At 35.4% G+C, this 18,735-nt stretch overlaps 2 protein-coding genes across 2 annotated transcripts; one reads left to right on the top strand and one right to left on the bottom strand.

The window, feature by feature from the left end:
• Positions 1-993: 993 nt before the first annotated feature.
• LOC141640873 (uncharacterized) lies at positions 994-1,764 on the bottom strand. The gene has a single exon (XM_074449552.1). It carries the CDS (start codon positions 1,762-1,764, stop codon positions 994-996), a length of 771 nt encoding a protein of 256 aa, XP_074305653.1.
• A 16-nt stretch (positions 1,765-1,780) lies between these two features.
• LOC141640872 (uncharacterized) lies at positions 1,781-3,696 on the top strand. Its single transcript, XM_074449551.1, has 2 exons — positions 1,781-1,789; positions 3,142-3,696. Exons 1-2 carry the CDS (start codon positions 1,781-1,783, stop codon positions 3,694-3,696), a joined length of 564 nt encoding a protein of 187 aa, XP_074305652.1.
• The last annotated feature ends 15,039 nt before the right edge of the window (positions 3,697-18,735 follow it).

Below are 18,735 nucleotides of genomic sequence, written 5' to 3'. Positions count from 1 at the left end.
ATGAAAATGAGCATGCATAGTAGGGAACACATCTACCCACTCCTGATTGACTAGAAATCTATCCAATCTACTGTACTTCCTATGACCAGTCTCTTGCTTATTTGTCCATGTGAAGAAAGCACCAGTGGCTGCAATATCCATCATACCACAGGTGGACAAGCAATCATTGAAAGTATCCATATCTTCCTGCTTTGATTCAGCTCCAAGTCTCTCCTCTGAAGTAAGGACAGTGTTGAAATCCCCTGCTAAAGCCCAAGGTATATCACACTGATCTGCAACTGACTTCAATTTCTCCCATAAATCCAATCTCTGTGAACCCTCATTGAAAGCATAGACAATAGTGAGAAGGAAAACTTGCTGGGTGGCCTTAATTAAGATTCTAGAATGGATGAACTGAGGATCATATTGTATAATGTTGACCTCAAACACAGAAGGCCTCCATAGCAACCAGACTCTCCCACCTTTATGCAAACTACAATTAGTTGTAACACTCCACCCCTCTAGCATATTATGAGCTATATTACTAACATTGACACCATTTATTTTTGTTTCTAACAGGCCAAATAAGCAGGCCTCATTATTTTGAATAAAACTTTTGACAATTTTTTGTTTATTCACACTATTCATGCCTCTAACATTCCAAAAACCTATGTTATTCATTATTATCATTAGAGGTTTGATTGTCACCATTATCCACTACCTGATTCTCCACTATTTCATTCTCCTCATCTGTAATATCTTCCACCTGAATGCTGCTACCATCAACATTTTCAGGATTGTCACCATTAGATATTAGATTGTCACCATTTGCAGGAGGTTCTGGTTCTGATACAGGAGGTCCTGCAACTGTCACAGGTGGTTCCGCAACCCTCTCAGGTACAGAAGTAGAGCTCTCTACCATACGAGGGGATGTTATTGTAGACAGTACAGGGAATTATTTATCAGAGATAGCAGGATTGCTAACAGTCTTTGGGATTGGTCTCCACATTTTCTTCACTGTAGACTTAGACTGATTAGTCCTGTTCTGATCCTTTCTGCAATTTTGGCTTCATGCCCTAAACCCTTGCATTTATCACATAATAAAGGCTTCCATTCATATTCAACATTTAAGATCACAACTTTGCCATTTTCATCACGAAATTTGACAGTTGAAGGAAAAACTTGTCCCACCTTCAACTCAACCATAGTTCTTGCAAAACCCAGTCTCGTTTTGTTTGCAGTGGCTGCATCAGACTTCACATAAGGACCTACCAATCCAGCAATGGAAGGTAAACATGTACCCCAAAATTTGAGAGGGAGCCCATGGATTTGAATCCATGCTGGCATAACTTTCACTTCTTCCTTCAGGAGGTCAATATCCTCTTGCCATGGCTTCACTATCAACGGCTTATTATCAAACATATGATATCCCGCATTAAGAACTTCTTTTTTATCCTTCATCTCCTTAAATCTCACCAAAAAAATCCCATTTGGCAAGAAGGAGATCTTATCAATACCATGTTTGCCCCATATTCTCTGCACATATCCCTGCAAGACCTCCCAAGGAGGATTTGCACCTAACACAAAGCAGTAAACAGCCTGATTCCAATATGTTATTTCAGCACTGACATCCTCAGGAGTGAACTGCAACAAATCCGTATCATCTGATTCAATATTTTCTTCTGTCACCACTATATGGCTACGTGAACCCTGCTTCTTACTCCTCTGTGTCACCCATTGTATGCTATCAGGATTCTCCTCATCCTCAAAAGACAGTCCAGGCATAGTATGGACTTCATGCATGGGTTTGGTACGTAACACATCTTCTTCATCTGGCCCTTTCTTCTTCTCCCCTTCTGTTCTCCTACCATTCCCCTTCGCAGATCCATTACTACTACTACTTTTATTATGTTTTTTTTGGTGATTGTGATGTAGAAGAACGAGCCATAATCATTGAAACTAATGCCCTAGATGGAGATGAACATTCGCACGTTCAGTCGGCATTAGGGTTTTTTAGAGTATTTTAGTTTGATTTTGTGTTATTTGGTAATTTAATCGGTAAAATCATATCATTTAAGTAATAAATCAAAAATAATTTAAATTATTACCAAAAATTGAAACTAAAAATTTTGAGTATTCTGGAATACTCCCAAGAACATTAAAAGGTCCAAAAACATGCCCAAAAAGTTCGGATAAATTTTATGAAGAAAAATATCGATATTTATCTGTTTTTAACCACTAAAACCAATAAACATCAAAACAATGTGAAATCACATTTTAAATTTCACTTTTAAATTTTAAAACATATTATTGAATGTACATAAATTTATCAAGGGCATAAACATTCATTTGAAATATATGATTAAAATAATTCACTTTTATCGATTTTTATCTCATAAAATCAATAAACATGTAAAACTTCAAACCAACCTTCGAAATTTTACATACAACCTGTATAAAATATACATGAAACAATATAAATATTTCATGACCCGAATCAACTTTAACTATTTTTAGTTAACTCTTAACCAAAATACGGCATTTTGACTCGATTTTCTACAAAAAACATTAAAAATAGCAAAATAACTTCACAAGTCACCAAATTTTACCACAAACCTTTTGCGATTAGTAGGTATGCCTGCCAAAAAAATTTCGTGCTAAAACCTCTTTTAACACCATTTTTGATTTTTTCAAATTATCTCATAATTTTTTTAATATGCTAAAAATCAACATGCAAATTACAAGCCTAACTCTGATACCACTTGTAAGATCATAGTTCCTAATTAGACTCTCTAATTAAAAAGAAATTATCTCATAATTTTATGTTTTGATGATCTATGTAACATGCATGCAACATAAAAGCATATTAATTAAAGATTAAGGAAATACAATTTCCTTACATTGATTTGATGGTGAATATGGGCACAATCAAGATCTCCTTCCTTGATTGTTCTTGTGCTAATGAAAGATGGAAGATCCTCCTTTACCAAATCTCCAAATTAGAAGATCTCCTTCAAGAAGCACCCAAGAACAAATACCCAATAATCTAACAAATATTAACTATATATTTTGTTAGAAATACCCTTGATAATATGTAAAATAATACTAACACTCTTAGTAAGTATTTTAGATTAATAACATTACTAACACTCCTTTACTAAGGGTTACTCAATCAACAGTGGATATGAGTTGATTAGACAAAAGTTTCAAGAGGTGCAGTGGCATAAACATCTATGGAATATCTGGTGTGTCCCTAAAAACCAATTTATTGGCTGGTTGATAGCTCGAGAAGCACTTCAGTTGAAGGATAAGCTATTTGCATTAGCCATCTCTCCTGATGCATCATGTCTCTTGTGTGGTGAAGCTGATGAGAGTCATCTCCATCTGTTTCTGAATTGTACTTACAGTAAGAGGATCATGACTGATATGGCCTGCATCTTCCAAGTTTCCTGGCCTTCTTCTAATCTGATTCATTGGGTTGGACGTTGGCAGGGGTCCTCTCTGCAGAAGAAAATCTTAATGTGCATGGTGTTGGCTTCCTTCTATCATATTTGGATGCAAAGAAACAAAGTGTGTGTTGATGCTTTCTTGCTGAGACCTGAGTGTGTGCTTGTCCAGATTAAGAAGGAAGTGAAGATCCTGTTGTCTACTAAAAATAGCCAGGGACTTAGTACTTATGATTTGAATTGGTTGAATTTAGTTAGATTGAATTTGTAAATCCTTATTGGGATGTGAGATGGTTATGTATTAAAACTGGTATAGCTTGTTATAGCTCGTTTGTATTTAATGAAATTCTTACATTTCATAAAAAAAAAACATTCTTAGTAAAATGATTTTTATTAATTTTAGAGAGATAAACAATTTTTTGTTCTTCACATACAAATGTTCAAGTAGTGAAAAATGAAAAAATGAAAGTTTATCAAAGAGGGGGGGGCACCTATGAGGGAGTTGGAGTGTCTTTTTTTCTTTCTTTTTAATGTCCAATGAGATGGTACATGGAATAGAGAAAAAGATAAATAGGGAAGAACAAAAAGCATATGTGTAATCATCATGTTTCATGCACAATAACACATACAATTACATGGTCAAATGTCACATTTCCGGGTCCATTTTGGTTTTAATATTTGTCGCACAAATACGTGTAATTTTACTTTAAACATCGTTTTATGTTTAAATGCTTCCCGATTAATTTTGTCCAAAACACTCCGTAAAGACACATGTACCGCTACACATATTATTTATGTACTAATATTAATCACATTAATCAATTACTACAATTTTAGTGAATTAACAATTAATTAACTAAAACCCGTCTCATAAAATTTATTATTCAATTATTGCATAATTAAATAATAACTGCCGCGCCTCGAGTTCGTAACTCGAAATCTCTCTAAAAAGGATCGACTAACCTTTTAGTCAATAAATCAAGGGACAAAATAAATTGTATCTCATACAATTAGTTAGTTGTCAATTGGAGTTTGTTCCTTTAGGTGTGACTGAAAGGGGTCAGTTGATCACCGCCGTCACACGACAATAACGTCAAACTTTAGTCAGCCAACCGTTATTGATTTATGTTAATCAACTGACGAGGATCCTAAACTAAATATCCTGATGATATTCCTTTAATAAGATTTATGATGTAAACGCACTATTGTGGAGGACACTAACTCCAACAGTTTAAAGTCTATTAGACTACGTAAGGAGGCTCGACAGCCATAAGAAGAAATCATACAGAAAAAACCCATGGGTGAAGCGGGACTGAAGGTGCTTGTAACACCCGAATATTTTGGGATCCACAAACAAATTTTGGGATGTGTGATAGATCTTACGCTAGACGAGAGACCACTTGGGAGTGAATTATGACTATAAAGGGGACCGAGTATAACCTATACTAGATTTAGTGGAGTTCTTATAATGTCCGCTTATAGAAGGGTCGTCTTAAAACTATCATAACTTGAGATATAAAGATGGTATTGATGTGATTTCAATTGTAGGTTATAGCTTATTCTCGTACAATTCCAACAATAGGTCACGCGCCCAAAATGACCAAGAAAGGAGTGAGATATGACTGTTTTACGAAAACTGGTCATTGCCGAGAACAGCGCTGCACTCGATCGAGTGAAGGTCACTCGACCGAGTGGACTCGGCACTCGATCGAGTGGTGCTGAATTAGAACATGGGATAAGGATAACTTATCCCCTTATCCTCATTCATTCTATCTTCTCCCTTATCTCTCCAAACTCTCTCCCTTCTCTCTAAAACCCTCACAAACACCATATTAGGGAATTTAAGCTTGCTCTAGAGGATTCTTCACCTTATTCATGATCCTTTCCACCTTGTAAGTCAAGATCTAACCTTTCTTATCTTGTAGTAAACCCTAACTTTTAGGGATTTTGATTTGGGTAATTAATTAGTAATTTGTGTGTGTAATATGGGTAATTAGTTGGTAATAATAAGGGGTTTTGTATTATGTTATAGTGTAGGATGATTTGTGATAGTTATTATGTGCTATTGTACGATGAGACGGTCTTATGTGACGGATCTTTCTTAATAATTGGAGTGCTTGTGAAGAATGCTAAAAGATAGGTTTATCCTACTCGGTTTCAATATTTTTTATGCATATTTGTGTGTCTTGCATCATCATTTTTATGTATGAGTCGATTGATATAACATGTTGGTATTCGAGGAGGTTTTATCCATGATATGTTGGGATTGAATTCATGATGAGTCATGTAATTGGTGTTGTGTTGCATTTTCCATGAATGGTCATTGTTGTGTTGTGTTGGAGATCATTGGTGGTGTTACTTGGTTATTGAGGAGACGTAAGAGGGTTTGGAGTCCGTCATACGCTTGAGTCGCCTCTTGGAGCTTCCCGCTCCAAGAGGGATGTGCACATCAATGGCTTAAGTTACGGATGGACTCGTGTGGTTGAGATACGATGTTTGGTAGGGGATCCGGTTAGCTTCTGTACCCGGTACGTCTGGGCGTGTCCCGGTACCTATTTGTGATTGTTGATATGTCTTGGCGTGTCCCAATACTAGTGTGGTTATCGGTATGTCTAGGCGTGTCCCAGTACCGTGGTGGTTGTGGGTATGTCTGGGCGTGTCCCGGTACCGGAGTGGTTGTTGTTTGATAGTGTCTCATTCCTGTTATAGTCATGTTGCATACTCACACTTTGAGTTGAGTCACACTGTATTCATTTATTAAAACTCACATTTGTGTGTCTGTGTAATTGTTATCTGTTTCCGGGGGGGAGGGGGGGGGGGGGCTATGTCCATCCTTATGATATTTTAGTTCATATGGGGAGCAGGTTAAGTACAAGTTGTTTTGGTGTTCCGTAGAAGACGGGATGAGCTTCGGGCTTAGAGTCGAGTCGGCATGAGATAGTATTCTTTATAAGAGTATATTAGTCATGAGTTGTACCATTTATTTCATTTATTCATTTATGGTTATGTAATCCACTAAATACTTTATTTATATTAATTGTTTCTTAATTGCAACTCCGATTTCACCGCCTCGGGAAACCGAGATGGTAACATCTCCCAATTACCTTGGCCGGATAAGATAGGTGTGTTACAGTGCTTTCGCAAAACTCTTTTGTCCGAAGATGACTTGGTGTCTGAGGGCATTAGGGGTTACAGGACTTTTGAAAAAAACTTCTTAACAATTCTGAAGACTAAGTGAACGGATTATCTGAAAGTATGGCTGCACTAGCTACCCTGATTTATAGCATTTGGCAGAATAGAAATACAGCACGACATGAGGGTGTTGTGCAGCACCCTGCAGCTATCTTGATGTGGATACAAGCTACTATGAAAGGCAGACTCATGGAAGTGAAGGATAGTACTAGGATTAGCAATGCTTAGATAGAGAAATTGGGCCTAGATTGAGTTAATAGGATAGGTGTATTGGTGTTTTATGTATGGAAATGCTTTGTATGGTGTACAATCAAAATAATTAATGAGAATTCACATTTCACCAAAAAAAAAAGGTTATCTTAAAAGGATAATCTCGATGTAAGAAACCGCTGGGGCAAAGACATGACACTTTGAGAACCACCGAAGGATAACTTGTTAGGATTCATTAATTCCATTTCTATACATTTCATACAAATGTGATTATTTAGTCATAAAATAATAACTAGATCTTATGCATGCAAACTAAAAACAAGATTAGAGAAGAAATCGTCAATCTTACTTTGGGATTTCGGATCAAAAGGGCACCAACAAATTCACATATTTGTTAGTTCTTGAGCTTCCTTATAATGGATGAACAAAGATTCAAATTAGAACCTCTCCCAAAAGCTTATACCCAAGGTGTTACTCTTAATAATTAATAATATCATGAACTAGTAATATTATTAATCTAGCTTAAAAATTTGACCCAAAATATTATTTTTGGTCTTTTGTTATTCGGCCAAGAGAGGAGAGAAATTGGAGTATTTTCTTTCTTTAACTTCTCTAAGTTTTGTAGTGAATGAAAAAAATGAAAAATTACACTAGTGAAAAGTGCTGTAGTGTAGTGTAATTATAGAGCAAAACCCGTTGGCTTTCTCCTTTTTCTTAAACCGGGTGGGGTGGGTTTTTAGGACCAATGCATGGCCTTTCCTTCTACCCATAAATTATAGGTATGTAAGACTAGGTTTTTAGTGTGATGATTGCTATTTTAAATAAAATATAAAGCACACTTCAAACCCTAAAACCACCCTATTTTTCGGTACATATCATGTAAAATGGAAAGTCTATTTTACACATTATTTTGTCAATTTGTCAAATGTCACATGTTACTTGTCATGTGAAATTGTAATGTATTTTTAACATATTAAAAATCAACATACTCATAAAATATGTCATATACAAAATCGACTAGTAATTCGTAATTACTTGTACCAAAACGGTTTATCGTATTATAGATTACAACGTCTTGTATTTATAATAAATTATTCATTCAATTTCAATTATTTCGTAAACAATAATTTTATCTAAGTAATAAAACAATTTGATTACTTAGTCCGTATCTTATTTAATCGAATTACAATAAGACACGTCAATTATACTCACAAAATCGTCCGTCAATTTCAAGCAACTTAATCAACCCGTATCTACATACGATTAATTAAATAATCAATTAAGAGCGTCACCCTTTAGGTATGACCTAAGGGGATCAACTGATCACCACCATTGCACGATAGTAATATCAAACTCTAGTCAGCCAATCATTTCCGATATGTGTGGATCAGTTGACTGTAAAATATTACTTCCCACATGTATTCTTAAATATGAGATTTAAACATGTGATCATCATGATCGACAGTTGTGATCGCATTATTGTCGAAGGACACTTATTCCAACAATCTCCCACTTGTCCTCGACAAGTGTGCGTCACCAATTCTCTTGTCCTATTACTATCTCCCACTCAATGGAAGGTGTCTTTCGGGTCGTACTTGCAAGTGATCGTATCGAGAGTGGTTTCCTCGATCTAGAGAATAACTGATTGACCGGAATTATCTACCATAGATACCTTCCGAGCGTGGCCACGCATTTCCAGTTCATTACTCCTCGAGTGGCCCTGAGATATTGTTTTATCCCTGACAAGGGGTGGACAATTCCTATCGCACTATTCCCTTCGATTAGCCACAGCCATCATAAACCAAAATATGCCCATTTGACCCCAGTTACGAAGGTCGTAGTAACATAAATCAAAGTTAATCTGAAACTGTGCCACCTTAGGCGAACAGTCTTTAGTCAAAGAATTGACTCATTAGAATACTATAGTAGCTCTCGCCACGGCTAAGCTATATAAATTTGCCAGAACTCTATAAGCGGTCATTAGCCCGACATAGTGTTCCTAACAGTCTGCCTATGTGATCGACTAGTCATCTCACATGTCTCCATGGCACTTGAACTTGCCATCAATCGCATCACACTCTAGTCACTTCGAGACGTCACCTCATGTAAGTGACTATGGGCGAATACAATGCTAATCCGTGTTCACTTTAACGGGGTTCAATTGTCTCTACAACCCGTTTGGATGTAACAAAGTATAAGGCGAGATAATAATAACTCAAACGACAAATGTGGACATCACATTCGGGTAGTCAATACCATATTACCACCTTGTGATGTATATTGTAAGTTTGTAAACACTAGTCATTTGCAACATGAGTTTAACACACATTGTGTCCATGTGTTCAAACTCTTGAATTGCATTTTCCTTTATTTTCATGTTTGTCTTACATAGCATGAATCTCACCAAGTACATATCTAGTTTCCCAAACTAGGTTTAGGTTCTTTATTTTGAGAGAACTTTCTTATTGTTTATCACATAACAAATGAATTATGGTGGACGACATAACTTGTACTAGTCAAGTGTTCTTCCAACTCATAATGTACCAGGTATATGTTTTGTAGGATCTTGCAACAATTGTCAAGATGATTAGCCTAGCACTTCTCATAAGTCCTAGCAAATTTGAAAATACTAGTTTTGAGTAACTTCTTACTATAACCAAGTATCTTTTCAAACTTCTTATTTCTCCTTTTAGCTTAATTAGCTTAGGATTTTCATAAATCCTTGCGCGTTTTCGAAACTTCAATATGTGCAACTTCTTGTCACATTACTGAGTGTTCTATCAAACACTAGAACAGCTCATTTGTTTTCCTCGAGAATTCATGACGATTCTTATATGGCTTACCAATGACTCATCATGCTCTTAAGCATATGATTTATTATAGGACATGTTCATGATTATTCTAATGGCGGAAACATTAGTAATCTTTAATCATGTAATCAACCATTCTTAGGTTCAATGAATGACCGTGACTGCTTATGGTAATTCCATTTTCATCGATATGAATAACCTACGTTTCTCGTTGATTTGATGTGCATATCTCAATGCCTATCCAACATCCCATGTTGTGATTGGATTCATCTTAGTCCATTTTCATCCAGAATTGAAAACGCAAATACTTCTTTGTGAAAGACAGTACTAGCTCGTCATTTTCAATGAGTAATGTGTTATAAATTTTACAAGATGATTGCTCCCACTAAATTTCATGTCTTCACATGATAATTTCAAACTCCCACTCAATTCTACACGTTTCGTATTTGACTACTCAATCGAAACATTTCAAGAATTGAAATCAAATTTGCTTTGCTAAGTTATTAAGATAAAACCATATATGTTTCCAACATATCTTTTCAAAATACCTATTTTGAAAAGGTTTCAATCTTAAACTTATGGAAAGAGATTTTAATCTCTAACTCATTCATTTTTATAATGATGCATAGCAATGTCATTACTTAAATGTGAAATCCCATTTAATACTCGTCCTTCTCAAAATACCCTTTTCGGAAGGAGGTTTAACCATTTCATTTTCATAATGAAGTTAAGTAACGACACTACCGTGGTTAACAATTAACTTAGCTCTTGTAGACATCGGCATATCTTTATTTGCAACTTTTAATCATAAATCTCATTTATATTCAAGGATGCAACTTTGTTTCATTTAGGCTCTTAAGTAAATATCAATTTTGAAACTCTATTTATATCTAGGTCATAAACTAGCAAAATCTCTTGTTGAGACTTTTCTTTAGTCATTTTCTTTCAAGAACTTTCTTTTGATCTCCTCGTGTAGTTATCTTAAGAACATATTCTTTCGATTACTTCACTTGGTCTCTTTTGTTATGTAGATCTCATCTATTCATGTATACTATTAATTTTGGTATACAAATCATTCTTTCTTTCGTAGATCTCATTTACTCAAGCATACAAATTATTCTTTGTATTCTTTGTGTCTTCATTTTTCTCTCACTCTTTCTTTAGAATAAATACACTAGATATTCAAAGGTAGCTTATGAGACACAAATAATGATTTTGAAGTAGAAGGAGGACTATCTCATAGATTGACTAATATATTTTAGATTTGATGAGTGTACTTGGTAATTGACATTCCTTTAGGAGAGTTCATCAACTCAACATCACTTTATATTTGATCATACACAAGTTTCAAGCTTGTGGACAAATAATGAATTCTATCATTATAATTGTCTATTGGTTCACTTTAAGTAGATGTTCATATGTTTCTATGTGCAAGCATATAAAAGACGAATTTTTAGAACAAACAAATACGATAAAAGGGGTGACTTGGGTTGCAAGCCAAACCACCAAAATCCAAAATACAACGATTGTTTAAAAGGATCACACATTTCCATGTCGAACACGGAAATCAAAATAGTTCTAAAATCCATAACATTAAAATAAAGACAATAATAAAAGCCAAGCTTCATTGGTAGCTACTCCTAGCTCCTTCATGATTTCTTAAGCTTGCTTCTCTTTTGCCATGTCTTTGCTTCGAGGAGGCCCTATTTACAATAAAAAGGGGATACATTATCACAACTTGTATCAAAATACCATAGTTGAATTAGAAACATAAAAGAAAGGATAGTCATTTACCTACTGGAGTGATCTTTCCAGCTTTGATGTCACCAAGATACTTTGAACAATTCCTCTTCCAATGTCCAACACCATTACAATAATGGCATTTATCAAGAGAACCCTTATTGGGTTTGGAAGTGCTAGCTTCAAAAGTCCTAGCCTTGGTGTTCATGGGAGCTTGCCTCTTACTCTTTTTCCCATTCTTCTTGAACTTCCCCTTGCTCTTAGTGCTTATATTTAGCACATCCTTAGGTGGTCTAACATTTAGCCCCATGTCTCTTTCGGCTTGCACAAGTAACTTGTGCAACTCCTTAAGAGACACGTCCTTGTCTTGCATATTGAAATTCACCCGGAATTTCACATATGCTTTGACTTTGGATAAGGAGTGAAGAATCCTATCAACAATGAGCTCCTTGGGGATTTCAACCTTTTGAATTTTCAATGTCTCGACTAGCTCCAACAATTTGAGCACGTGAGGGCTAACCTTTTGGCCCTCCTTGAAATCGAGATCAAAGAATGCCGAGGCCGCCTCATATTGGACGATCCTCGGTGTTTGTGAGAACATTGTCACAAGATTGGAATAAATTTCATAAGCGGTTCTTATTTTGAAAGCTCTCCTTTGGAGATCCGCCTCCATCGCAAAAATTAACACATTTTTAATTGCGGCGGATTCCTTATGGTAAGCTTCATAGGCTTCCCTTGTTGCGGCACTCGACCTAGCATTAGGTTCGGGTGGAGAGGCCTCCATAAGGTAACGAACCTTATCGTCACCTTGGGCGGCTAGCTTGAGTTGGGCATCCCAATCGGAAAAGTTTGACCCATTCTTTTCAAGTTTACAACGATCCATGAAGGATCGGAGCCATGAAACATTAGTGAGAGCGTGAGCGTTGTTGTTTGGTGCGGCCATTTGTTATGAGAAATAAAAGTGGTCTACAAAACAAATATACAAGGAATAAAACACTTGTCGTTTTTAAAATAATAATAATACTCGTAAATTTTAATTTAAACAAGTTTTATTGCATTTATCTAGTGACCTCTACCCAACTTTGATAAATGATTCCAAGACCCAAATTCATATCAACTTGGGCACGCTTTGGCGATACATCCCTTATCAATATAACTCGGTGGATTAACCCTTTAATCGATTCTACTTTTAGAACTCTTGGTCGATAAAATTACATTAATTTTTATCTTTAGCCCAAAACACATCCGGCTATGGTCGAGAATACTTTTGTTGAGTACAACCCTAATTTCGAATAAATGTGTCCATGATCCAAATTCACATTAACTTGGGCACGCTTTGGCGATACAACCCTCATCAACATGAATTCGGTGGATAGACATATATCACCCACTTCCCCTACGTAACAAGGTGTGTACCCCGGTTTGCACTCCCTCACGAAATAGGTTTTCATGATTTCTAATTTTTGGTAAGGCTAAGTCTCAATTGTTTATTTAGCGAGAGGTCATGTCAATTTATTATCTATCACGTTTTAAGTGAACTAAAGCGGTGAACTACGATAATTGTAATTGACACGGTCGATAAACTCGATTTAAAATGCATGTTTAGTTATGGCGATTTAGCAATGCATGCAACATATAAATAAAATGCAAAGCATAAAAATAAAATCCTAGTATGGCCTTCCTAAAATAGTAAATCTAATAAACTATTACAAATGCGGAAACCAACTCCTTTGGTCCCTTGAACTTCGGTCTTGGCACGCAAAACGAGGCAACACCGTCTTCTTCGGGAACTCCGGGAAATTACAAAATAAATTACATAATTTCCTATTATACATTTGTAATAAAAATTAAATAACTATTAAATTACAAATTGGTGATACGAGATCACAAAATTACAACCGAATCGATATTCCCATACATTTCGGGTAATATCGACTAAAAACTAAGGCCATACTAAGTAAAATTACATAATTCAAAATTATATAAACCAAAATTATGACAATCATAAATAAAATGCCGCATTTATAATATGTATGAACATGCCGAATTTTAAGCTAAATCGCCTTTAAAAAGCCAATATCGTATATAAATCGGTTTTTACGGATTTGCGTGATTTAACTTTTTAAATCACAATATGTTACATAAACTCATATTTATGTTCAAGTTAATTATCATAACTCACTTAGGACTCAAAATTTAGTCTTCACTAACACTTTGACAATAATTCAACTTGATTTGACAACATTGTTCATTATGGACTTAAAATTACAATTTTATAACATAAACTTCAAATTAAATCAAAATAATATCAAATAATTTCAAATTTTGAAATTGAAACTTATGAACATTCTGAAAAAATACCATGACTCTCATAATGTTCAATACTTAGGTTAAATATTTCGAGAAATTATCGAGAAAAACAATGTTACGGTTTATCGGTTTTAACAAATATGACCATTAAAATATGAGAAAATTTATTTTCATCAACTTTTCACTTTTAGATCTGAAAAATATGATAAAATGCAACATGTGACGTTTTTCTTTAGTCATGAAGTATGTTTTAGCATTATAACTAATTATAGTCACTATTTATGTGATTTTTCATCAAAAATTCATAAATCATGCAAAAAGACTTCACTATAGCCAAAAATTTTACACACATCTTTTAAAATTTCATGTGACAACATACTAAAATTTCATGATTAAATTCGAAATATAAATCATATTAACCTATTTACCCATTTAAATACGATTTTAACTTATAAAATTCATATTTCGAGCAAAACAACTTATTTTAACATGAAAATTTACAGGCCATCAGTATGTATTACATGTGAAAACATATCCAAAACCACTAGAAAATTCGAAGTTTAAGTAATTTTCGTCTAAAAATGAAATTTATATATACAAAATCACATTTTTATGTCATAAATTAACAAAATGAACAATATAATCCATAAATGAACCAAAATATCCAAAATACATTTTATGACCAGAAACTTTAACATGCAAAGTGATTTCGTGATATATCATAATAAACACAAAATTACAAGTTTTGTTTGTTAATAAGATTAACTCGGAAAAACAATAAACCGATTTGCATGCAAACAACCTAAGGCTCATGGATACCACTTGTTAGGATTCATTAATTCTATTTCTATACATTTCATTCAAATGTGATTATTTAGTCATAAAATAATAACTAGATCTTATGCATGCAAACTAAAAACAAGATTAGAGAAGAAATCGACAATCTTACTTTGGGATTTCGGATCAAAAGGGCACCAACAAATTCACATATTTGTTAGTTCTTGAGCTTCCTTATAATGGATGAACAAAGATTCAAATTAGAACCTCTCCCAAAAGCTTGTACCCAAGGTGTTACTCTTAATAATTAATAATATTATGAACTAGTAATATTATTAATCTAGCTTAAAAATTTGACCCAAAATATTATTTTTGGTCTCTTGTTATTCGGCCAAGAGAGGAGAGAAATTGGAGTATTTTCTTTATTTAACTTCTCTAAGTTTTGTAGTGAATGAAAAAAATGAAAAATTACACTACTGAAAAGTGTTGTAGTGTAGTGTAATTATAGAGCAAAACCCGTTGGCTTTCTCCTTTCTCTAAAACCGGGTGGGGTGGGTTTTTAGGGCCAATGCATGGCCTTTCATTCTACCCATAAATTATAGGTATGTAAGACTAGGTTTTTAGTGTGATGATTGCTATTTTAAATAAAATAGAAAGCACACTTCAAACCCTAAAACCACCCTATTTTTCGGTACATATCATGTAAAATGGAAAGTCCATTTTACACATTATTTTGTTAATTTGTCAAATGTCACATGTTACTTGTCATGTGAAATTGTAATGTATTTTTAACATATTAAAAATCAACATACTTATAAAATATGTCATATACAAAATCGACTAGTAATTCGTAATTACTTATACCAAAACGGTTTATCGTATTATAGATTACAACGTCTTGTATTTATAATAAATTATTCATTCAATTTCAATTGTTTCGTAAACAATAATTTTATCTAAGTAATAAAACAATTTGATTACTTAGTCCGTATCTTAGTTAACCGAATTACAATAAGACACATCAATTATACTCACAAAATCGTCCGTCAATTTCAAGCAACTTAATCAACCCGTATCTACATACGATTAATTAAATAATCAATTAAGAGCGTCACCCTTTAGGTATGACTTAAGGGGATCAACTGATCACCACCGTCACACGACAGTAATGTCAAACTCTAGTCTGCCAATCATTACCGATATGTGTGGACCAGTTGACTGTAAAATATTACTTCCCACATGTATTCTTAAATATGAGATTTAAACATGTGATCATCATGATCGACAGTTGTGATCGCATTATTGTCGGAGGACACTTATTCCAACATAACTGATAGGCAAGACTTTATGAGAACTGTTGAAGGATAATTGACAGGCGATCCATACGATATTTTAGTTTATATGCGGAGCAGGTTAAGTACAGGTTTTTTTGGTGTTCCGCAGAAGACGGGATGAGCTTCAGGCTTGGAGTCGAGTCGGCATGAGATAGTATTCTTTAGAAGAGTATATTAGTCATGAGTTGTATCATTTATTTCATTTATTCATTTATGGTTATGTAATCAACTAAATACTTTATTTATATTAATTGTTTCTTAATTGCAACTCTGATTTCACTGCCTCGGGAAACCGAGAAGGTATCATCTCCCAATTACCTTGGCCGGATAAGATAGGTGTGTTACAGTGCTTTCACAAAACTCTTTTGTCCGAAGATGACTTGGTGTCTGAGGGCATTAAGGGTTACAGGACTTCTGAAAAGAACTTCTTAACATTTCTGAAGACTAACTGAAAGGATTATCTGAAAGTATGGCTGCACTAGCTACCCTGATTTATAGCATTTGGCAGAATAGAAATACAGCACGGCGTGAGGGTGTTGTGCAGCACCCTGCCGCTGTCTTGATGTGGATACAAGCTACTATGAAAGGCAGACTCATGGAAGTGAAGGATAGTACTAGGATTACCAATGCTTAGATAGAGAAATTGGGCCTAGATTGAGTTAATAGGATAGGTGTATTGGTGTTTTATGTATGGAAATTCTTCGTATGGTGTACAATCATAATAATTAATGAGAATTCACATTTCACCAAAAAAAGGTTATCTTGAAAGGATTATCTCGATGTAAGAAACCACTGGGGCAAAGACAGGACGCTTTGAGAACCACCGAAGGATAACTGATAGGCAAGACTTTATGAGAACTGGTAAAGGATAATTGACAGGCGAGACTTTCTGAGAAATACTGGTAGAGAACATGACTTGGTAGAAGGCGAGACTTTCTGAGAACCGCTGATAGAAAACTTGACTTGGTAGAAGGCGAGACTTTTCGAAAACCGCTGATAGAAAACATTTGGTCGAAGAATACATGGGTTGTATAGCGGCAATGAACTCTTGCCGAGGAACAAACTATTGCAACCGATGGGGAGGATGTAGACTAGATGGGTGAAAAAAGTACACCCGTAGAAAATATACGGAGTAAAAATACCCGTTACATTAATGGAAACAACCCAAGGCGGGAAAATATAATGCTTGGGTCTACCCTTAACGAGCTTATAACGACTTGAAAGGAAATGTAACACCCCCATACACCAAGGTGCCTTACCAAGACCACCTAATGTACGAGAATGCTACCATCTCGGTTGCCCGGGGTAAAGTATATCAAATAGACCATCAAAGAACATACTTTAAGTAAATAGTTTAAAGTGATTACATTCAAACCAAAACTGAAAGGTACAAAACAACTGTTCCAAACCAAAATCCAACTGAAGAAATAAAGGAAATGTCTCAACACAACAGCAGAAGACTACTAGCTGACTCGTGGTGACTCATTTTCAGCTAACACTCGCGCATCCAAGCTAGACATGCTAAACACTACTCACTATCCACGAATGGATCACCACCATTTTTAAAACAATTAAACGGGGTCGGTTACTGCATACACAATATAAGACAAACAATAGACAGTTACACAACCACAATCCTCCAACTCCGTCACATCACCAATCATCTGACTACACACAAAAGTATGTAGCCCTGCTAGAATATCCATCGCAACAGATATTCTACACCGCCAGTGGGGGACCGCAGCCGTTCCCACCTAAGCCCCGCTCATCTCCATCGAGCGAACAACCCAGGTTCCTTAATGTGCACATCCCCCTTGTGATGGGAACCATAATGAGCGAATCAAGGGCGTGAAGCCACTCCTCCAAGTGACTCCACTCAGCCGAGGGCGCATCTCGCGAACCACAGACAATCAACAACAACCAACTGCAATATCAACAATACCAAAACCAACTACGATATATTCACATGTCAATCAACCATCAACCATCTCATAATCATGTATATAATAACTGAGTAGCGAGACCCTACCTGGAATGCAATCACCAAATCAACACAACAACGGATCAAAAGGATTCCTCAACGAAATCACCTCCTATCAACATATAATCATACAATTACAAACTATCATCAACAATAATCCCAAACACCCCAAATTCACCCAATTAGGGTTTAACAAGGACTAACGAATTAACATCAAAACGGTACAAGGCTCTTACCCACAATACGACCGTCTCAACGGTATAAAGAACTCCAAAATCCGACGACTCTAGCCCTTGGATTTGATAGCAATAAGAGAAAAAGAAACAACGGTGCTTTGTTTTCTTTGTAAAAAGTTTAGATTTTAGGTAAAAGGTAAAAAAAACTGACGTAGGTAGTTTATATGTCATTTACCCTACAGGCAGTACTCACTCCAGAATGCAAAACTGTCTTACTCGATAGAGTAAGCCCTACTCGATAGAGTACCCAACAGCTCATAAATCCGTAGTATTACAGTGTTCCCTCTTTAAAAATAAACTTCGTCCCCGAAGTTCAAACCCATACCGAAAAACAAACTTACTAACTGAACTATGACACAACGACACAAGGAAAACTCTGAAAACAAAACCCAAACACAACCCATCATGACTCAAAACAAACAGTAACTTTACCAAAACTTAAACAAAACCGTACGAAAACCTTATGCGATCATCTCCTACCCCCATAAAAGAAACATGGTTACGTCCCCATACCCACACATACCTGATAAAAAAGAGACGGGTAGCGCTCCTTCATAGCTTCTTCCGCCTCCCAAGTTGCTTTCTCAACGTTGTGATTAGACTATAAAACCTTTACCAACACTATTTTCCCAGTTCTAGTCTTGCGAACCATGCAATCTAGGATCTTATTAGGCACTTCAAGGTAAGACAAGGATAAATCCAACTCGATGTTCTCCACCT

The sequence above is a fragment of the Silene latifolia genome, chromosome 2, assembly GCF_048544455.1.
Source record: "Silene latifolia isolate original U9 population chromosome 2, ASM4854445v1, whole genome shotgun sequence".
NCBI classification, from domain to species: Eukaryota; Viridiplantae; Streptophyta; class Magnoliopsida; order Caryophyllales; family Caryophyllaceae; genus Silene; species Silene latifolia.
Note: the sequence above shows the minus strand (reverse complement) of the source record. Positions and strands in the feature narration are given on the sequence as shown.

Excerpts from the sequence above, each read along its gene's own strand:
- LOC141640873 (XM_074449552.1), bottom strand. The coding sequence starts at position 1,764 with ATGCCTGGACTGTCTTTTGAGGATGAGGAGAATCCTGATAGCATACAA.